At 44.1% G+C, this 23,166-nt stretch overlaps 1 protein-coding gene across 1 annotated transcript in view; it reads left to right on the top strand.

The window, feature by feature from the left end:
* Window positions 1-6,695, top strand: part of UBL3 (ubiquitin like 3) — a 58,760-nt gene extending 52,065 nt beyond the window's left edge. Inside the window, exons 4-5 of the mRNA XM_050915000.1 lie at window positions 4,424-4,501; window positions 4,911-6,695. Coding sequence (XP_050770957.1) covers window positions 4,424-4,501; window positions 4,911-4,963 — 131 coding nt within the window. The 3' untranslated portion in view covers window positions 4,964-6,695. The remainder of the gene's footprint in view (window positions 1-4,423; window positions 4,502-4,910) is intronic.
* The last annotated feature ends 16,471 nt before the right edge of the window (window positions 6,696-23,166 follow it).

Genomic DNA, 23,166 nt, shown 5'->3' with positions numbered 1-23,166 from the left:
AAATTAGTACTCCTACTTTCTCTGTATGTTCAGATTGTTCATGCATTTGGTACTTGAGTGCAATACGGAGAGGAGAATATAATACAAAATCACAAATGAAATGTTTCTGAAGTTAAGATGAACCTGAAAAGAATATTTCTGGACTGCTTATCGTGGTCTTTCCATGAAGAAGTGACTGGGATGATATAGCCATTGATCTGCTTTCAACCATTACCAATGTTGGATAGTGATGTACTTTTAGAATAGAATTACTCTCCATATAAATCAATTTTTAATGCTGCTATATAGACAAACAAGATCATTGTCAATTCAGCTGGGACAGCTCTGAAATTTTTATTCGCTCTTTAATTTATATGTTTACCAGGTGCCAATGAGTGCAGCTAGTAGCAGTTGGAGTAGGGTTGAAAGACAAATGTTAAGTCTTGGATCATCTCTGCAATTATAGAGATGCTAGTCTTACCCTACATTTTCCAGGCAAGGATAGCTAAATGGGATTTTCTTTGCCATTCATCTCTAGGTGTTACTCTTGACCACCAGTGCTTGTTCCCTTTAGTGACATTTGTCTAAAACTGAAACAACTTTGAATATTTGTTTAATATATTTAATATATTGTTTAACGAGTTAAGCTGAAAAATAATAGCTGCATGCTGTTGACTCTTGCATTAACTCAGGTCTATGGATTTTGAACGCTTACTTGGATTCAGGGCATTTTTAGTTCATTCTTAATCATTCATGCGTTGCAATTTAATCATCGTGATTTTACCCTAAGGATCTTACATGTATATTGGTGTTTTTCAGAGACCTTTTTGTTGCTGTATCGTTTCAAGAAAAAAAATCCCTAAAACATTGGCTTACTTCAGTACTACTGAAGTTATCTGGAGAAAGATTATACAGTTGAAAGGGGAACAGCAATTCATGAAGCAGCCTGAAAAGACTGTTGCTTCAGTTTATGGTGTTCATTAGATGTAACCCTCAGTGAACTAGTTATCTTTAAAGGGGGGGGTGGTGGAATTTCTTGCTAAATACAATATTTAGTTTCTTATGCTGTTATAATACAGTTCCATTAAGCTTTTCTATCTGCAGTTCTCTATAACTGAGTTATAGCACTTAGTGTTTTATTTGCTTTAGGAAATACTGACTGGAATTTGGACCTACTGTGTACTGAAAGTCACTTTATCAACCAGTGAAACAAAAGTTTCCAAGGAAACAGTTTGGTGTTTTCTTTTTTAACAGGAGTCCATTTTTGTTCACATTTGTCGTGGTTTAACCCCAGCCGGCAGCTAAGCACCACGCAGCCGCTCGCCCACTGCCCCCCCACCCCTGGGATGGGGGAGAGAATCAGGAAAAAAAAACCTCATTAGTTGAGATAAAGACAGTTTAATAGGACAGAAAGGAATGAAAAACAATGATAATGATAACGATAATACTGATAATATGACAGTAGCAATAATAAAAGAATTAAACTATACAAAGCAAGTGGTGCACAATGCAATTGCTCACCACTCGTTGACCGATGCCCAGTTAGTTCCCGAGCCGCGATCCCCCCTCCCAGTTAACTCCCCCCAGTTTATATACTGGGCATGATGTCATATGGTATGGAATAGCTCTTTGGCCAATTTGGGTCAGCTGTCCTGGCTGTGTCCCCTCCCAGCTTCTTGTGCCCCTCCAGCCTTCTTGCTGGCTGGGCACGAGAAGCTGAAAAATCCTTGACTTAGTATAAACACTACTTAGCAACAACTAAAAACATCAGTGTGTTATCAACATTCTTTTCCTACTAAATCCAAAACACAGCACTATACCAGCTACTAGGAAGAAAATTAACTCTGTCCTAGCCGAAACCAGGACAACATTTAAAAATGACATTGTAATGTTCTTGTTGTAATCTCACGTGTCTACATAGTGTCTTATGAATTTGAGACTCCTATAAACTAAGAAGCCTCAAAAAATGACAAATTGATAGAAAAAACTGGCTTTTGAGTGAAAAATTGTATTTTAAAGAAACCATCTCTTCTGCCAGCTTCTCTGAATGGACTGTCACTACCAGAACAGTAGAGCTAATGGCATTGGAAGTGGTAAAGAAAAATAGACCCCTCTGCAAAGCTTGCTGTGCCACTCTTGCCTGTGGTGCTTGAGCCACACCGTTTTGTTGTGTCCTGCCTGTGTGAAGAGTTGGGGAGTTAGCTAGCAAGGCACAGTCTGTTGTTCAGCTTCCAAAAGGAAATTTCATCCTTTAGCGAAACACTTGGTCTGCAGTTTGCTTTTGAAATAATATTAATTGGGGAGATAATATATAATTGACAGTTCTCCATTTCTTGTTAGATAATGGTAATCAGCAATGTTTTACTTCCTTATTTATTGGCGAGGGGGGAAGGGAAGCCAGCCTACCCTGTGCCACACACATACCAAAAGAGGGGGTGAAAAGTAAATTCTGACAATAGAAAATCTGGAATAAAAGTGGAATTAAACAGATGGGAAAGGAATTAAACAAAAGTTTAGTTTAAGTGAGAGAAAGGGGTGAGAGAACGAAGACAAGAGCAAGAAAGGATTACTGAGCATAGGTTAGGGTGCTCAGATTCTGTCATGGTGCTCCAAGCAAGAAGCTGGAAATTGCTATTAAGAATTTGTGTGAACTATGCAAACTACTAGCTGAAATTAGTTAATTGAAATATTAGCATACTTTTACTTGATTACTGTAAATAATTAATCTCCACAGCTCACTAATCAAGTCTCCTCAAGTGTCTTGATATTATGAAAGATGTCCCTAATGTGATTAGTTTGTAATATTTTGCTCTTTCTCTAATCGCTTCTTAAGCGTTTATGTCATGAAGACAGTCCTTTCCCATTGACTTTAACAGACTGTTAATATGCTCTTTGCAGAGTTTTCAGTTGTATCACAGAATCAAGTACCCAAAATACTTCATGCTTGTCAGACTTTAACCTATCAATAGCTTCTAGTTGCAGGCACGGGCAGTGCTTCAAGTAAACTAAGCAACTTTTAGATCTGACTTTCTATAGAGATGGCTTTTCCCAAAGTACAGCTACTTCAAAGAAGCTTGTGGAGCTGTGTATCCCTCTTGCACCTGTGTTTCAATCATAACTTGCATTTTTTTCAAACAAATACATGGGCAATGAACGTGACTTAATAGCAATGTTGTAGCTAGGCTTGTATTGAATACACGTAGTAACCAAATAGTAGGTTTGTTTATTTATTATTACTGAATTTTGAATCTATGCTGTAGTGATGAAAATAGAGAGGGAGGCATTTTTCTCTTCACTTACCTTCAGGTTTATTGGACATTCATTATTCATTTATTCACTTAAAATGCCTTGGTGCACTGTATGTGAAAATAAAAGATGTAAATTGAATTTGAGAGGACAAATTGTATTCAAGTCAGAATGATTGGTGTATTTAGGGTTAAATTTGTGTTACATTTATCATTAACTTTTTTTCCTCTATAAGGGAGGGAGGACAAAACTTAGAGCATCTTTACATTACATTTCTCAGAAAAGTAATCAAGAAAGATGCTTAAACTTAGGAGTTGGAGAGAGGAAACAAAACTAAAGTTATGTAAACAACTTGTAAAAATAACTGCCCCCCCCAATAATTGGAAGAAGTCCAAGTTGAGAATATTGAATCTGGCAATGAGAATCTGCTAAGTATAGTGAGTGACAGAGAATTCTTTCATTTCAAGGAGACTAGGAAGTTTTGATAAATACTATACTACATTCCTAAAACCATAAATACAGCACTGTGTTGGTATACTTAAATCAGAATGTGAAAATGATCATTTTAGTTTCAGAAACAAGCAGAAAGAATTATGGAAAGCTCCAATTTTGTTATTTTGTGTTACTAAAGCTCACAAAGGCAGGATTGTGAGAACTACCTTATGTGATTTAAAATGTTTTAAATTTGATATTTTTCACGTGCAGCTGATGTTACAGATTAATATTAAAAGGCAAGATGCAGACATTTTGTATTTCGGAAAATCTGTATCATGGATCAAAGTATGTTTTAGGAAAACCTGTTTTGTAGTAGTGGCTCAGTGTTTTGATGTCTCAGGAGTAACAATTTAGTGGCTGAATTAGCCACTTTTTTGCATCCTTATCAATAAAGAGTGCTTAGCACCTGAGTCTTGGCATGAATGCCCACTTCTACTTTTACTCAGAAAGGCTAAGTTTCCTAACAGGAATATCATGTCTCTAAGAACACAATGTTTTAAGTGATTATTATCAGGTCCCAAGACCCTGATCTACAAAACTTTAGCCAGAAACACCTTTATAAATCTATTTAGTAAGCAGTTCAAACCTAACAGTATGAAATTTTGAACAGATGCTAATCCAATTATAGTTGGTTTCTGTTGGGTGTTTTGAAGAAGGAAGATGGCTGTAATGTATTAATAAATCTCCCTTTCTCCTTTTGCAGCGTTAAAACTTCCTTTTGGCAAAACAACGGTGATGCATTTGGTGGCTAGGGAGACATTGCCAGAGCCAAACTCTCAAGGTACGCTGTGCTAGAGGTGTTTCTTACTGAAGTACATGGCAAAGCGGTCAGATCTCTTACAGGCTTTTTGAGTATTTCATAGTAGAGAAAAGTCAAGTCCTTATGGTCTTTGGTGAAGCAAGTAATGGAATGCTTTTGTACATGTTGTTTATAGAAAACTAAGAAATTAACTTTCTGGTTTAGCATTTTTGTAGAATGCAGAAATTTACTCAAACCTTAAAAGCTTTTGTTTTTATTGTTAAAAACTACTCCTGATTTATTTTTCAGTTATGTATGCATATGTATAACAATAAATAATTGTTTTACTAAAAATAATAAAAACCATACTTGTATCAAGCATACTCACACACAAAACAACCTAATAGCTTTAGAAATGGCATGTAAGCAAAACTTTCTTCTTGCTCCACAGGTCAAAGGAACCGTGAAAAAACTGGAGAAAGCAATTGCTGTGTAATCCTGTAAACCCTGTTAGCTTTATCTGCTAAGTGTGATGTAATATAGTCTTTGTCTTTCATGCTGCTGGAATAGAAGAGGCCCTACCTTGCTTCAAACACCTGTAGGAAGAGCCTGTTTGTAAATCCATGGAACTGAAATATTACATGAACACTGTCTCATTAGTCTTTTTTTTTTTTTTAAAAGAGAAAGATCTATGAACACTTTCATTGTTTTTTTTTTTGTTTTGTTTTGTTTTTTTAAATTCCTGCTTTTTGTTTGTGGAATAATCTTACAGTACATCAGTTCTTGAATGAATTCAATCTCCAGAAAAGTTAATGTGTTCTTTTCCATAGCAGGAATCATTTTGCTGCCACAAAAATCTCCATTAACCGGATCTAACCAGTCAAGCTTTCTAGATGCAATTTGCACTAAATATGGTTGACAGTATATTTCTCATCAACAATCTCTAACAATATTTGAGACACCTAGTAATAACCTACAATGTATAATGCAACACTGGAAAATAGTATATCTATAATTAAATCTCACTTATGGCCAAATCAAAGGAAAAACTGTTAAGTCAATTCTACCTAAGTCAACCTTGGTGGCCGAACTGGCACAGAATACTAACTAAACCAAGTCTAACTATATATATTTTCACTGCAACAAACAAAAAAAACTATGTGCCTGTAATTTAAAAGCACTCTGTAGAGGGCTGATGAAACTGATTTTTTTCGTTACTGCGTGCACTCTGATCTCGTACGTTAGTTGAGTGCTTATTCAGACAGCACAAACAAGTGCAGAGAGTGCATTTCCTAGCCTTAATATGGGAGGGGTAATTTCCTGTAGTTCATAGGCTTTTATTATTGTGCATAAATGTTAGAAAACATCATTTACTAATCAATTTTATGTATTTGAATATTGGCAATTGGTGTTTTTCAGTCATTTTCTCATCTGTACCTTAGTGTCCAGTGTCATGCTTACTCATTAGAGACTTCAAAAGAATTATTAAAGTTTAAAAAGCAAAAAGAAAAACCTCTGCCATAGTACTAGTTTTGTTTCTTTACGTAATCTGCATTTGGTATTAGTGCTTGCAATTGTATTAAAATCAGAAGCTGATTTTTGAAGGCATACATAATTAAAAAGGATGCCATTCTTTTATTTCATATCAATAATTTAAACGTTGATATGCTAAAGAAATTTGCACAGCACTAAAGCATGAGCTAGTTTCATCTAAACCTGTAAAAAATAAAAATAAATAAAAATAAAAAAAATATAAAAGATTTTATATTTTTTCACTGGGGAGGAATTCTTCCTGGGTGAAATTACAAATATGTGTAGAATATATTTAATAAAAATCTTATAAAATACATAACTATAGAAGTTAAATATAGATTGGCGTGTAGTATAATAGAACAATATTCCATATAAATAGCTTTAGCCTTTAAAAAAAATGAGTCACAGGTTGACATTGTGTTCTGTACTTAAGTGTCCACAACTCTTACAGATGTTCTGTGTAATTGTTTTTTCGAATGATTGGCATCATTCAAATGTAATCGGGTTATTTTATTCATTGTTACTGCTTTGATGAAATGCTTTATATGCAGTAGATTTACAAAAATATTGTTCATACTGATCAGAATTAAATTTGTATAGAGCAGAGTTTTAAAACAAATTGTAAATAGCACTAAACATTTTCTTTCTGCAACCTGTACTGATAGACTCTTCTGTAAACTAAATAAAAGAATATTGTAGTGCATTTTGGTGGTGTTTTAAGGGTTGTAATTGGGTCTGTAACTGCTTTTAATAATCCTTCTTAATCTGGAAACTAAGCAAGGACTCCATTTTATTTATTAAAAAAAAGGGGGGCAAAACCTGCTGAAAACTTCTAGTGGGATTTATCGCTTCAGTTTTGTTTTCCTTTCACATCAAAAGAAGTGGCCTAGAGGGTTTTTTTCTGTCGGAGAAGAATGCGAGCATGGACAGTTGCAGTTGCAAATGTACAGCTGTGTCACACCCTGGTGTACCTCACAGAAGTTATGTGCTCATACTATAAGTTTTTGTAGTCTTCATTAACTTACAGCGAAGAGCATACCCATACCTCTTAGGGTGTTGGGAACTGAGGTGACAGCATTATTATGTGCTCATTGCCTAAATGAATCTTGGGGAGGGGATTTCCTTGTACTCTGCAGGGTAGTTGCTAAATAAGTAACTATAGGGACACAAACCTTCTTATTTTAAAAAAAAAGTTTGATAAACGTCAGCTTGAGAAAGCTACTAGGAACATGTTATCATCTTTAACTATAAAATGAAACTTCCCTTTTCCAAAATGCTGACCACCTAAGTAACACAGGCTCAGATGGGAAATGGCTATGACAGTAAAAGAAAAAGAAACGGGCTGAGGCAGGACATGTTTTGTTAGTTCAGCAAGTCTTTGAGATGCACTGATTTTTGAAAAATGAATGTTTGAAATGTAATCTTGGTTTGAAAAAGTAGCTAGGTACTTAATACAGTGTAAATACATGAAAATCCAGTAGCTTCTAGTTAAAATATTTAACGAGCTTGAATAGCAAAGTATGTGGAGTTCCCTTTTGTTGAGATGAATAAGATACGTATATGCACATGTCCAAGCAAATCCTTGAATGCTACTTGGCATTTAAAGCGTGAGCTTGCCAAAATAACTCCCGCAGAAAGCGGGTAGAACCATTGCCTTAATTTTCCTGCAAATTGTCAGAGTTCTGCCCATTGCAGAGCATTTCTGTTGTGGTGTGAGGCGGGTGGAAAACTGTGGGGGAGAATTGCTAAAGATTTGTGCTTTTTTCCTTGGATGCTTGTATTGTGGATTGTATATTTGCCAAAACAAAAGCAGTAGTTCTAAATCCCAGATTCCTCAGCCTTGCTAAAGTTCACGCATATGCTTCTCTTCTGTGTTGATTGGAGTCAAGAAGATAGTTGCAGCCCATAAAGATTAAAGCTAAGTCTTTGCAGGCTCACGCTGTTGGACGGTCTGATAATATGTTGAAGAGTTTGACGTTTGATTTTCACTGTTAGATAGAAATGATATTTTTCGCTATGGATGAGTTAATAGATGTCATGAAGGAAGGGAAGGAGAGGATGAATTGGAGCCCTTCATATTCTGAAATATGAAGGGACCACATCTGTCTCCCATACCATTGTGTGTGTTATCAATCGTAAATTAATATTCACACGTGAGGAATAATATCTGGTAGCAATGAAAGTACTCTGTAACTTCGGTTTTCTTAAATGATAGCAAAAATATGACTGTTGAAACAGTCTTGGTGATTAGCTCAGCTGCCAGAGGAAGAAAGTATGGCCACTGTAAAGTTAAAGGCTTTGCTAAGGTGCTGCATCGATATTAATCTAGTGCTGATCTCTGCAGTCTCTCTGAATATCTTTCCTTAGTACACTGCATTTACAACGGGAGGAACAGTGATTTAATTTAGAAGAGTGATACCCGGCGCTCTGAAAAAGCTTCCTTCCTGCCTTATAGGTAAGAAGGAGGGCAGCCGTTCCTGGGCTAGCCAGAAGTCGGGGGGTTCACATGCTGCTCTGGGGGGGAAGTAAAGCTTGTGTATTTTGTGGGTCTGTGTGTGCTCTGATAAGACTTGTTACACAACTCTTACTTCAAGAAGCAAATAGGAAGATGGGTGTACTTCTCCATCTAAAACTCTCTCACTAACTTTATGCTAATTAAATGGGTAAGCTTAAGCAGATTTTGGGTTATATGTCCTGTGTAAATTGGCGTTTAGACCATTAACAGCAGTTGCAGCGTTGAAACCGATGGGGACTTTGGTGCTTAAATCAGAAGAAATGCCAAGATCTGTTAAGATCCTTAAAGGAGAGTTCCTACCCCCTTTACTACTTCTGAAGTGCTTAGATTCTTCCTAGATACTCTCTCTTGGCTGTAACTTGTCAGTAGCAAGCTTATTTTCAGAGCACAATAAAAGGCCTTTGTTGTTATTTGAGAGGCTGACACTAATACATGGTTCATGATAGTAAGTTGTTCAAAATCCTCATAAGGTAGTAGCATACTTGTCCTTCTGTGCCATGTGTACATACCTGTGAAGAGGTTTACAATGTAATAGCCAATTTGCTTACCAATTTATTATACTAGACTGTAAAATTACAAACCCCTCTTTGTGCTCTGAGTTTTTCCAATTGTTATGATTGACTTCTGCTTCTTTTTTTTTTTAATTGATAAGGTTTTTTTAATTTGGAAAAGGAATGACTAGTGAAATAGAAAATGGTGAAAGTTATTAAAGTGAAGCTCACAAAAAATAAGGAAAATTTAGTTGTACCTTATCAAGCTCGTAGAATGGATCACAGTGACAAATGAAGTTCAGTTTTGAATGTAAAGGAAGGCATAGTTAAAGAAAGTGAAGTACTCGCACAACTCTGAGTTTTAAAATTACCTGGATCAGTCCAGAACTGAGTTCTGGGCATCATGGGCAAACACTTGGTACTGCAAGTTCCTTAAGGCTGGGAAATGATAACAAAAATAACGAGACAGCAGAAATACTATAGAGAGATTGAAGAGAATGAGTGGTTAAAATAGCTACAGTTATGACTAACACAGAGAAAATGGATGGAGAACTTCTGGTTTTCTCTTGTAACTTTATTGGCCCAGTTTTTATATTTGTCTTTAAAGCAGAGGTGATAAATTCAAATCCAATAGAAACATTTTTCATGAAATCAACAGCACTCACTTCCACCAGATGTAGTTTGAGGAGAAAAGCTGAGCAAGATTTAAAAGAAAAATGAATCATTGTATTGATGAAAATTGATAGAATTTTCAGAATTATCATAATTAGTGTTAAATTTTTTCTCAACAAGGTAGTAATTTTTATCCTTCAGACATTACACTAACTTTCAATGAAGAGCCCAACTCTTAGGAGAAAAATACTTCTGGCACGTTAGCACCTCAATTATGTACAAGCAACTGCATAACATGAGCCCCAGCCTGTGCAGGACGAGCGTATTGTGTACCCTGGTAAGAGCTTATCTCTACAAACCTGCTGCTTCACGAGAAAAACTTTTGGTCAGAGTCAAGGTGATGTTTGTGCTTTCCTGGAGCAGGCTTGAGAGGATAAATTACTGTGTTCAGCTGGTGGAGAATGTGAACTGCCATTCCTTAGGGCAGAAGTTAATGCCTCTTGTGCAGTGCAAGATGAAAGCACTCTGCTTTTATCAATGCAGAGGACGCTGAATTTATAGGTAGTAAATGTTTTGACTTTTCTACCAGAAAGTACTCTTCAGCTACTTTTTTTTTTTTATAGGGGCAGGGTAATGGGATGAAACAGAACGATTTTCTTTTTGTGCTGTCTTTTATCCTTTGAACTAAAGATCGGGAAGAAATAATGGGAGAAGTTTTAGACACCTACCGTAGGATCAACCATTAAATGGCTGGTCAAAATTCACCTACCAGCGGCTACCCATGCCACAAAGAGCAGCTGTGGGAAAGAGGTGACCACTGCCCACAGCGTGGCAACTCTAACTGCCAGGGTGATGGGGCTCAGGTTGTGAATGAGGGGCAGAAGGGGATGATACTTGGTCGCTTCATGAGGCTTTGGGTTGTTGCCTGGCAAAAAAGGGGATTGGGATCTTGCACTAGTCATTGGGGGGCAGAAAAACAGAGTGGAACTGCCTGTAGAGGTTAGATTTAAAAAAAAAAGAAAAAAGTATAAAAATAAATCCATGATACTGGAAGTCAACTATGCTGGATGGATGATACTGCACTTCCAGACCAAGACAGGGAAATACGTATTGGTGTGTGTGTTACCTGCATCTGTCTGTTACTGTGCTCGCTAAATAAAAGAAAGATTGAGTTTCAGTTCTTTAATTTCTGCAACTCACACATGTCACTAAATAAGGCTCGTTAATCCCCAGTGCTGCCAAGGTTACAGCTCTGCTGTAGCAGGCAGCGGAGCTGGCAGGGAGCTCGCACCCTGCAGCCTCGCCGAGTGAAAAGTCAGCACCACAACTGTGCACACCGGTGCAGGAAGAAAAGCACCAGTGGGAGGAAATGTCAACGTGGCAGGTCAGCAAGTGTCCAGCCAAGGGAACTCTACCAAATCCACATGACTGTACCAGCAAATGAGTTTTCTGTCTTTCAGTGAAGTAAATTCAGTGGGTATTCTTCTGGAAAGCAAATATGCAAGAGTCTTCTCTTGCACTCTTGCATTAACTAAGCGATGTCAGCCAAATCTTTTGGTTCCTGGTCACCCTGACTGCCAGCATCCCAGGGAAAGGTCTTCTCTGAACAAACAGATATGAAGGCTGCCTCAGACTCTATTTTTCTTGTCCTCTGAGCAATGACCGTCTCTGGCTTCATCACCAAAGTCTTTGAGTGTCCCATCGTTCTTATTTTCTCCCAGCCTGGTGCTTCTGGCTGCAGACAGCAGTGACCACCACCGGACACCTGCTCTACTGAGCTGAGTCCACGGCAAGGACTGGAAAAAGACATCGCCAATGTGGATGCAGTGTGCCTCTGCAGCCATCTCTGCTGAGCTGCGGACAGGACTCCTCCATGGCTCTGGTTGGTGATGGGTAGTCTGAACTGCCTAGAGGAGAGGAACGTGCTTCGAGCTTCCAGGCAAAGGGCAGACCCAGTGTTCATGACACTGTGGCCAGGCCCCAGCTCCAGCTGTGTCTGCTTCTTTCAAGTTGGGTAAGACTGAGTGTTGCAGCAAAGAACCTCACTGGTGATCAAACTGGTGAGAGCTACTGTCCCTCCTGCAGCAGGGAGGCCGTAACCCCTGGGGTGCTTTTCCAGGTCTTTATTGTGAGAGCAGACGTGGGTCAGGAGTATCCTTAGCTCTGCCCCTGCTGCAGAGGCAAGCACCGCGCTGGCACGGGGCTGCCCCTGAAAGCGTGGGGAACAGGCAGGGGAAGAGAGTGTGGGGAGGTGGTTTGGGACCTGGCCATGCTCCTCCTCTCGGCTGTTGGAGCTCCTTGTCACAGTGGGGCAGGGCTAGGACCACGGGCTCCAGCACCCCAAGCTGCCCTGGGAGGGACTCGCCTGAGGGCTGCTCAGCTGCCACTGCAATTTTACCATCTCGAGGATTGCGATGATGAGAATAATCTTCAGCTCGCTGTTGGAAGGCTGGGATGGAACTGCAGGGCTGGGATGCCCTGAGGCAGCCCTGTCCTTGGAGAGCCGCTGGGGAAGTGCAGTCAGTGCAGATCACTTCTGCCGGCTTCCCGTGGCTGCACAAGGGCTCGTCTTCGTTTCCAGCCCCGGTTTAAAAAGCTGACCTTGATTACCGCGATGCTGCGTGGCTCAGCCTGTCTACCAAGGAGCAGCCTCACTGCCTCCCCCTTGTCCCCAAGACCAGCACTCACGCCTGAGCTGGTACCTCCTGCGGGGCAAAATGCTCCCGTGAGCTCCCTGGAGGCGTGCTGCTACTAGCAGGATGGGAGGACTTGGGCTTCCAAAAGGTCTTGCAGGGGACCAGGTCTGAGCCCGTGGCTTTCGTTTGCCTCATTGGCCCGGCAGCTGCTGCCAGCCAGCGAAGGCATCGGCCTGCCCCCACGCTTTGTCTGGGTGGGGACTGGAGGGGTGGTGGGGGTGACACAGATTGTTGCACTCTTCAAAGACATAGTTTCTTCTGCCTGGTGGTTAAAAGCTATGAGGAGGCTTTTGTTTGTGTTAAATATCGTGCGTGTGCTTCTGTGCCTGGCTGTTTTAATCCACTGAAAATTAATGGTTAAGCTCCAGAGACTGCGGCCAGGCACTGAGAAGCCTCTCGTTACCTCTGGAAATTAAGGCAGCTGGAAGGTGTGGTGACTTGCTGCCTGCGTACGTGCCAACCGCCCACCCTGCCTTTGAGGAGGGCTGTCTTGTCAGTGATGTGCGTTTGTGCTCCTTGCGCGTATGGGAGGATCCGGCTGCAGCAAGGCTTGCATGCACAGGTTCATGGGCTGCTTAAGGAAACGTGGTCTTAAAGATATTGAGTTGGTGTAGTGGTATCTAAATCTTTAACTCCCCTTTGATTTAGTAAAGAACTTTCCTCCCGTTTCCTGGAAAGGGGAACCAGTGTGCAGAAGTTATTCAACTCCATTTTTTTCAGATAACAGCTCTGCTGGAAATACTTGCCTGGAGGGCAGGTGTAGGTATTCCCCTGTGCTCCAAGAGGGAGGAGTTGGCCAACAGATAGCCAACATGGAGCTTCCTTGCATCCTGCTTAGGGTGAAATGTAGCTGCTGCCAGGGAAAACCTGAAGGGTTCCTCTGATCCCTGCAGGCTGATCCCAAAACCGGGAGAGACACCTCTCCTTTTGTGGTGGGTTGACCCTGGCTGGATGCCAGGTGCCCACCAAAGCCACTCTATCACTCCCCCTCCTCAGCTGGACAGAGGAGAGAAAATATAACAAAAGGCTCACGGGTCGAGATAAGGACAGGGAGATCACTCAGCAATTACCGTCACAGGCAGAACAAACTCAATTTGGGGAAAAAATTAATTTACTTTACTATCAGTCAAACCAGAGTAGGATAATGAGAAATAAAACTGAATCTTAAAAACACCTTCCCCCCACCCCTCCCTTCTTCCTGGGCTTAACTTTACTCCTGATTTTCTCTCCCTTCTCCCCACCAGTGGCACAAGGGGACAGGGAATGGGGGTTTGGGTCAGTTCATCACACGTTGTTTCTGCCGCTCCTTCCTCCTCAGGGGCAGGACTCCTCACACTCTTCCCCTGCTCCAGCGTGGGGTCCCTCCCATGGCAGACAGTCCTCCATGAACTTCTCCAATGTGAGTCCTTCCCACGGGCTGCAGTTCTTCACAAACTGCTCCAGCATGGGTCCCTTCCACAGGGTGCAGTCCTTTAGGGACAGACTGCTCCAGCATGGATCCCCCGCGGGGTCACAAGTCCTGCCAGCAAACCTGCTCCAGCGTGGGCTCCTCCTCTCTCCACGGGTCCACAGGTCCTGCCAGGAGCCTGCTCCAGCACGGGCTTCCCACGGGGTCACAGCCTCCTTCAGGCATCCACCTGCTCCGGCGTGGGGTCCTCCACGGGCTGCAGGTGGATATCTGCTCCACCGTGGACCTCCATGGGCTGCAGGCGGACAGCCTGCCTCACCACGGTCTTCACCACGGGCTGCAGGGGAATCTCTGCTCCAGCGCCTGGAGCACCTCCTGCCCCTCCTTCTTCCCTGACCTTGGTGTCTGCGGAGTTGTTCCTCTCACATCTTCTCACTCCTCTCTCCAGCTGCAGTTTCCATTGCACAGTTTCCCCCCCCCCCCCTTCTTAAATATGTTATCCCAGAGGCGCTACCACCGTTGCTGATGGGCTCGGCCTTGGCCAGCGGTGGGTCCGTCTTGAAGCCAGCTGGCATTGGCTCTGTTGGACATAGGGGAAGCTTCTAGGAGCTTCTCACAGAAGCCACCCCTGTAGCTCCCCCGTTACCAAAACCTTGCCACGCAAACCCAATACACCTTTCTTAGGTGGAAAAATGAAAACCGGAGACAAAAATAATTTTCATATTGGTGGGTCAGAGCAAACACAAGAGCCTGGAGATGATAAAGCTTCTGAGAGCACAACATAATTGGCATCTAAGGCACAACTCACCTTTTCAGCTGCTGAGAGGTATTTAAATGTGAGTGGTTTAGTTCCTGCACCTCTGGGATGTTGCAGTCGTTAATGCCTGGGATGTGTGCGAGAGAGGGGGAGAGAGAAGGTGACCTTCTGTATAAAATGTTGAGGGCACAGAAAAGTAGTGGACTCTGGTAGCTATGAACACTCCCCGACTCGCCAGACCTTTCCTCGAGGAAAGCCAGTGGGATTTGCAAAATCACGGACTGAAGCTTATTATCTGCTGAGTGAGAAGACGATGAGATTTGATAGCCCTCCAGTGCCCCCGGCCTCGCGTCGGGCAGCGAGCCTTGGGCAGCCCCAGCTGCGCTGGCACCGGCGTGGGCAGGAGGGAGCTGGGGGCTTGGCAGCTGTGCGGTGGAGCCGTCTGCGGCCGCGCTCGCCTCTGTAAGGAGGTTTAAATTAGAGGTGTATGAAGCCCTAATTGCATGGTTTGGCCAAATATGTCAAAAGGGCTTTCAGCCAAAACTAAAACGAAGTATTCGTGGAACAATGAAAAGATCATATATTCAGCTCCCCTGAAGCACACTTGCAGTCAGAGATGACGGTTTCCAAGGTGAAAGGTAGCACGGTTAATGGAAGGGGAGGAAAAAAAGGCTGACTGCAGTTCGGCTGGGGAACAAAGCAGGGTACCGCAGTGTCTGGGCATCAGCATCAGCAACGAAAGGCTAGTTGTAAATAATGCTGCTCCTGGCACTTTGGGATTTTGCAGACTGTCATATTGAGGCTATATTGATTCCCGGGTACGGGTGCTGAATTTCGACATCTGATAGTCCTTTACAACTGCAGTTCTTGAGCTTGTTTCTTTATGGAAGTACAATTTCTATTGGTGAAAAGATCTTTGTGTTAAGAAATGCTCCAAGGGAGAAGAGCTGGTTTTATTAGGAAATGCAGAAGTGACTGGTGTGGGGAGCAGAGGCCGTGGCTTTTCATCTGACGTTCTTGCCAGGTCCTGACAAGGTGCTCATAGCCCCTGCAGATCAGGACTGTCCCTCCTGTACCTGCTGCCACTCCTGCATCGGGATATTTGTGCTTCCTGTCATTTTCTTAAATGTGAAAATAAGGTCTCACCAAGTGATAAATGCCAAAGCAGGCACTTTTAGTCAGCTTTACAGTACTGTAAAAGTAGCTTGACTTTTTGTCCTAGTTTTGGCATGAAAACAGTGTTTTTCTACTGAAAACCAGGAAAAAAAAAGATTTTGTATGATACACTGAAGATGCAGAAGCATGTAATAGATGCTATTATTCATTTCTGGACTGAAAATCCAGCCACAATGTTTGAACCTGATTCAACAAAAATTTACTTTTTCCTGTGTGATGTCCCTTCTTTATACCTCTTTTAAGTACTGAATTCACTTCATCAACACGAAAAATCACCTTTCTGTGTAGCATAAACTCTTGGCAATGCTGCACCATCAATCCTGCCATGCCTGTAAGAGGAGCTGTATCTCCTTCTCTATGGCTAATCCATCACTGCTCCCTTTTGGGACTGCTGGCCCAAGCATGGACAGAGGCAGAGGTGGTGACCCTTGCCAACTCCTCTGGGTCTGGATCAGACCCCGGATGAGCCTGCCAGGTTTTCAGGAAACTATGAATGGGCAGGTCTCTGAACTTCTTTAAGAAGACCCTACAATAATTTCCCCATTTTGTGTCTCTGCGTGGATCCTGAACCAGTCGTCTGTGTATTTATATACTCTTTTTTTATGTAGGAAATACCCAATTTGGTTAGCCAGGCTGCAGCAGCAGGAATCAATCTCCTCTCCTCATATGAGGTATGCATTTTTTAGGGTGCAGTTGTGTGCGGAGTAATAGCTGCTAGCTCTAATGCAGTCATTACTAAGCAATCATAGGAAAGGTTCAGAGAAAATACCTGAGAACCGCATCCCGCAAGTCACGCGGGGAAGGAGGAAATGAGACTGCTGTACTCCAAGCTGATATATAAAATGCTTTAGATTATAGATGGGAAGGTGGGCTGATGTGCAGGTACACCGTGTGATGACTGAGTTTGGGCTGCTGTAAATGAACATCTTGGAACAGTGGGGACCAAACTGGAGGGCTGTTGTCTGCTCTCACTAGCAGCCATCTCACAGCCTTGGTCTTAGTTTCCTCTTCCACTGCATCGTCTCTTTTGGGCCTTTTGCATTTGGGTTATGCCAAGCTGCAGGACAATATTCACATGCGATGAGAAGAGGGGAAGAGAGATTTTCCTACCAGCATGTGAATACAAGTCTAAGCTGATACAATATCCCTGTTAGGAAACGGGAAGATGGGAAAGGAGGTTGCACTGATTTTGCCCTGTTTAGCTTCACTCCTGTGTTGGTCCTTCAGTGCTTTTTTTGCATCTATCTTAAAAGCTGAGGATCCACCTTATATAAATACATGAAGCTCATGTATTACATGATGCTGTTGTGCAAACTGATCTGTTAAATCTGTCAAACCTAACTGGCCTGACGAACTGTTTGAGAGCTACGGCTGCCTGATAGATTTTGTTCAGTCCTCCTCAGCCCAGACTACCCTGGGATTTATCAGCAAACTGGAAGTTGCTGTACAATTTCCCTTCTTTCCTTTCAAAGGCTACAAGTTGTGACTGGGCTGCCTTAGTCAACCGTTGGGAACCATTCCGCAATTGCGTGTTGTCTCTGAGCAGGCATGTGCTCTGCTGCAAATATTTTGGAAATCAGAAAGGCTGATTCTCATTATGAGAAGGACCACATGTACCATGAGGGAGGTTTCAGCGTTAGCAGATGTGAAATTTGCATGTGGATGGAGCCTTCCAGCGCCTTTGTGTTGGCAGCGATGCAAAGGGCTCCCAGCCCATTGAATCTAGATGACACTCGGTCATTCAAATTCGAAGTGATTCCTCTTAATGGATGGGGGACAGAGCATCCTGACTGAGCACCACATAAGGGTAGCAACTGCAAAAGGACTGATCAAGGACCCAAGAACTTTTGGAGTCTCCTCCAGAAGAAATTGTATGAAATGGCCTACAGAATGCTGGAGACCCAGTGCGAACGCAACTGTTTTACAAACTTTAATTAGCTGAAACTTCATTTTGTCAAGCTATCCTTGTTGCAGGAAATGATAATGCACTAACAGAAGTAGCCAGTGCAAGGCTATTGATTTTTAGGTGTATGCTGACAAATGAGGAGCATAGGAAACAGACTTGGCTGGTCTCCAAGGATTGCCAATAGATAGGAGTAGCAAAAAGAAAAAGGTACTGAGAAATGTGGCCCCATCTGATTCCCACAGTAGCTCACAGAAAGTTTTCTGTTGACTCCAGCCATTTTTTTTGCATTTTGCCCATACCAAACATGGTGAGAGCTGTGATGGAAGTTTCCCACTGAAAGACTTTGTCCCTCTTCTGAATTCAGGAGATTTCAGTCCTTGTTGAGACCAGAGTCAAGTCCCTCTGGCATGGGGATCCCTCCGGATGTCTGAGTGAGTCAACATCCAGGCTGGGTCAGTCTTCCCCTCCCATAGTTTTCCTTTGAGGACCTCCTGCAAGGGGCTAGAAGGGGAGAGTGGTCTTTCTCTTGGTGGCTTGTTCTTTCGCTCTGTCCACAGTGCAAATGCAGCCATGGAGGGATCTGAGGACATGTTTATCTGTCTAGGTGATTATGGTACCACTTCACCTGTGGTGCTGTTATGTTTTATTCCTCCTAAAGCTCTGTCATGTCTACTGTCTTCAAAAGCAAGCTACTGATCTCAGGAAGACTGTTGTTAGCACACTTCTAAATAATTGTTGAAGAGAAAACAAAATTTATGAAGAGGAGAGGAGGAGTTAGTAGTGCTAGCCATTCGAATCTACACCCTGATTTCTTTCACCAGATGCAAAGTCATGCACGTGGTCCTCCTTCTTGGAAAGTTCATTAATATTTGCTTTGAAACATATTCCCTTTAGCAAAGACCAGTTTTGCAAATATACCATCATCTTTTTACTCTCTGTTGTTGTTAGGACTGAAAAGCACAAGGTAAAAGGTTTGGAAGATTTGCCACCATGCTCACCTGAGTGTAACATCATGAGTCCGTAAGTATGGTTTGGAGATGACAACTGTGCTGATCTTTGAAAGGTCGTGGAGATTGTGCGAGGTTCCTAACATTGGGAGAAAAACAAGTGTTGCACCCATCTTGGTGGGAAAAAAAAACCCCAAAACCAGCCAAAAGTATGATCTGGAAACTACAGGCTGGCCACCCCTTTCTTTGGTCCCTGGGAAAATCATGGAATGACCTCTCCTACGTATTCTTGTATCCAAGTTAGGACGTTATGGTCTGGATGGGTGGGTAACCAGATGGGTAAAAGTAAAAACCTGGTTGGATGATCAGGCTCATGGGGTAGAGGTTAACGGGTTGTGCTCTACCCAGAGCACAGTAACAAGTGGGGTACCACGGGTCTGTTGTGGGACCTGTCCTGTTCAACATCTTTATCGATGACCTGGAGGAGGCAACAGAGTGCACTTGTCAAGTCTGCAGGTGACATCAAACTGAGGTGACCGGTCAATATGCTGCCATTCAGAGAGATCTAGGCAGCCTGGAGGAATGGGTCAGCAGGAACCTCATGAAATTCAATAGGGACAAATGCAAGGCCCTGTCCCTCTGCAATGATGCAGACCAGGGGACTGCCTGGCTGGGGGCAGCCAGGCTGAAAATGCCCTTTTGCCACGTAACTGAACGTCCACCGTGAGGGTGGCCAGGCCTTGCAGTGCATTGTCCAGGGAGGGCGTCCTGTTTCTTTGTCCTCAGAAGTTTTCAAGACCCATCTGGACCCCGAGTAACCTGGCCAGATCTCACAGCTGACCTCGCTCTGAGCAGCAGGTCGGACTAGAGACCTCCTGAGGTCCCTTCCAGCCTGAAGTATCCTACGGTCCTAAGATCAACGAAATGCTGAAACATTGTCAGAGCTACAAACCATAGCTTGGTGCATTACTTACCCTCTCACGCATGCAGCAGCCCCAGCCTCACTTGGTACATATCTATTTCCAAACAGTTTCCTGACAATGGCAAAAAACCAGAGATATTTCTATTAAAAATTGCTCCACTGTCAGCAGTGATATCAAATGATGCTGCTGATTGCTAGGTCCAAAGCTATTTGTTCCTAATTCCGCCAGAAACCTTCTTTCTTAAAACCAGGGAGAGTATAAAAACTGGATGGCACAGCACTAGGAAAAAGCCAGTCCCGCTCTTTGAAGCGGCCCTGGGGAGGATGGGAGGAGCAGGAATGGCTGCAGCATCCTCCGATGGGGCTCTGCTGGGACAGAAGAGGAAAACTGTGACATGCGTGTTCTGGGGAAGTGGAGGAGAAAGCCCCTCTCCAGCCCGGCCTTGAACGATGGTGGCTTTGCATGGTGAGTGGTAAGGACCCCAGCATACTTAAAAGCTTTCGCCTTCTAGTTTGGAGCAAGGCAGGCAATCCATATTAAGATAAATGTAAGAACAGCCAGTCTGAAAAGGATAATTTATTTTCTCCATTGCGCTTAACAGTGTCTCCAATTCAAATGATTCTGCCAAAAAAATACATGGGTAATGAGACAAAAGTATGTGGTGGTTCGTCTCCTATCTGGGCCATCTTTTTCCTCTGGCAGGTATCTCACAGCTTCAAAAAAATTGTATGGCTTCAGCTAAACAGCCCTGGCTTTCCTGTGCATCCTCTGCATGAAAGTGGTCTCCAAGCCCCTAAAATCAATATATTCCTTCCTCTCCCTCTGAGATCACTTATCTGCAGTTACTTTGCCCTTTTCCTGCAGACTGCTGAGCTCGTTGGTTTGCCTATTGAGTGGGGCGCATTGCAAGAAAGCTTCAAAATCCTGTGCCCCAGCTCAGTTTGGCAGTTCGAAGGCACTTTCCCCTTCTGTTGCAGCAAAGCCCCGTCCCTGGAAGCTGCAACTCATTCTGCCCCTCCATCCCCTGCGAGACCATTTGCCATTGGTGACATAACAAGAAGGCAATTCCTGATGAATAAATAAGATCTTCTTTACAAATGACCCAAAGTGCTGTTAGGCTTCACTACAAGCCCGTGCAGTGGAAATCCAGTGTTTATTTTGGAGGTTCAGGCAGGGGCAGTGCTGGATCCCCCTCCTGTCCCTTGCTCTGGGGCGGGATGCCCCTGGCTCTGCCCCACAGCCGTGCTGCACCCCTACTTAGTGCTACACCATCCTGCAGCAGTGAGCAGAGGTAACTGAAGATGCTTTTACTCCCTCCACCAAGTTTTGGCTACTCCTTAGCTGATTTTTGAGCTGTCAGATGACTTTAGGTTATACCTTGATATAGTGTTCATGGACTCCCTGAGGAAAATGCTCCCGAGCTCCATGCATTTCCCTCTGGGTGTGTGCCCCGTGCCAGGGGATGCTGCTGGCCCCTCAGCTCTCTCCCCGCAGCCCCGGCCCCTTGCAGGGCTGCGCTCGATGCATTGCTGCTCCCAGGCTCTGCAGCAGGGATGTGGAGTGGGGCCCGGATCGCTCACGGGCACGTGGCACACACCACAGCTTTCACAGGGTTGAATGGTTCACTTGCCTGCTTGTAAGGAGAAGGAGAAAAAGAAATGCATCGGTTTCACAGCAGTTTATGCAGCAGAGCCACATATCACAGCGTTTCAGGGACAGAGGCAGCAGCTTCCCACCGCCACAGCCCTGAGCATCAGTGGGCACGGGCAGACCCAGAGGCACCTCCAAATTGGGGAGCAGAGGGCGAGTGGGCCATAGCACAGCCCTGGCCCTTCCCCAACCATGGACCATGTGTGTGCACATAGGTTTGTCCTGGCATATCTCTCCCAGGGGTGAATTTCACCCTTGATGCCGAAGGCTTCCCGAGCCATAGGTGTTGGCCGTGTGGTGAGAGGTTGGCTCCAGGAGGCTGTGCTGGCACCTACAAGCTTGAAAATTTTCCCTTACCCTCATAATTGACAAAATTATCCAATTACAGGAGTGAGATGTCGACTGAGATTCATGTCAAAGGGGGAGCCAGGAGGATGGTTGCAGCCAGGTGAAATTCTGGCTGAAAAGCAAAATCCCTCAGCTGTGGCTTCTGCTTGAACACCAGGAAATTTCCCCGTGTCCCTGCCATTTGTCTGAGCCACTTCCATTTTCTGGTGTCCCTGGTTTTCACCAGGAACTGACCAGGGGTCCTGGCAGGGGCCATGCGTTATTTTGTGATTTCACGAACACAGAAAGCCCTTTAGCATGCCCTCACCTGGCCCCGGGAGCTGGGCACGTCACTGCCATGGAGAGCATCCCGACACGGCGTGTGGGTGTCGGGGTGCAGCATGTGCTTCATCTCCTATAAACCGTGAAGAAGAGGGAGAAGATGGGGGGGAAATCTGTCCCAGTGGTGTATCTTACTCATATGCAAAATTTTCTTTTATTGGCTATTTAATGCTGGCAGAGACGGCTCCAAATCAGAGGGCATCCTGAATGCTCATGCTTTGCCTGCAGAGATGGGCACGGCTGGATGTGATGACTGCAGGTAATCGTTCCCTGCTTCTCTGCACAAAGTGTTGGCGTCTCCTCAGTACCAGCAAACTGTGATGAGAAACAAAAATGGGCAGTTGCAAACGCCACCGGCAGCACTGAGTGTGTCGGCTGCAGTAAAGCGGAGGAGCGCTGAACAGTGGCCACTTCCCTGCCTGAGGAGCAGCCCCTGGGGTTTGCTTATCTATTTTTAAAGTACATTTTATTGAGACTTATATGTGTGCAGTGGCGCGGAGCCGCAGCTGAGCTCTGAAGAGGAGAAAGCGTTTGGGCTCCTGGACAGGCTTTACCGAAGATAGGTTGCCTGAAGCGAGGTTCAGAGGGGCTTCTGACCCCTTCCCTGCCTGCTGCTGCCGGCACGGCCCCCAGCATCCTTCTGCCCACGCTGGCCTATTGACCCTGTGGCTGGACACAGGAGATGCTGCCTCAGCTCATGTCTCTTAATGGTATTTTTTAATTTGCTTTTCGATCTCTTTTAGTGCCATAGATCTAAAAGGCTGTCATCACCTGAGCAAAGCCTCCTGTGCCTTCCTCCAAGGAGAACTGGGAGGGTCGGGTCAGGATGAGCTATCCTCCGGGTAGAGGGGATGGGCTGCTCTGCCCAGACCCCCACTCATGTTCGCTGCACGGCATTGTAGGCGTGCTGTTTGGGAAGGACCCTTGGGTGTCCCCAAGGTCTGGCAAGTGGAGTGGGAAGGAAGAAAGCAGAAAGCTACAGCTGCAGACAGTTCACGGGGGCTCTGGGCTGGGGACCACCTGCACATTGTTAGTGTTGTTTTGCTGTGACCGCTGCCAGACGGAGCAGAAACGAACGCAGCAAGAGAACGATCGCTCTGCTCTTCCCCTGAAGTCGGAAACATCCCACAGATATGCTGTGGCCCAGCATAGGCCTGGCAGGCAGCGGTGCCGTCCCTTGGAAAGGGATGCGGTTGGGCAGTGGGGTCAAGTCCTGCACCCCAGCCGTACTGCTCTGGGCCCCTTGCATTCTCCCCTCCTCAGTAAGATGGATAAAAAGGGCAGAACAGGCTTTGTCCTGGGCTCAAGTGGTGCACAGCTTTTTCTGCAAGGGAGGATGAGCTAAATAAGGCTTAACCGTCTCTTTTTTCAAGGAAGCTGAGCAAGGGTGGGCAGGAGGTGAGCTGGGACCCAGCGCTGCATGA

The sequence above is a fragment of the Gymnogyps californianus genome, chromosome 1, assembly GCF_018139145.2.
Source record: "Gymnogyps californianus isolate 813 chromosome 1, ASM1813914v2, whole genome shotgun sequence".
In the NCBI taxonomy this organism is placed as follows: Eukaryota; Metazoa; Chordata; class Aves; order Accipitriformes; family Cathartidae; genus Gymnogyps; species Gymnogyps californianus.
Note: the sequence above shows the minus strand (reverse complement) of the source record. Positions and strands in the feature narration are given on the sequence as shown.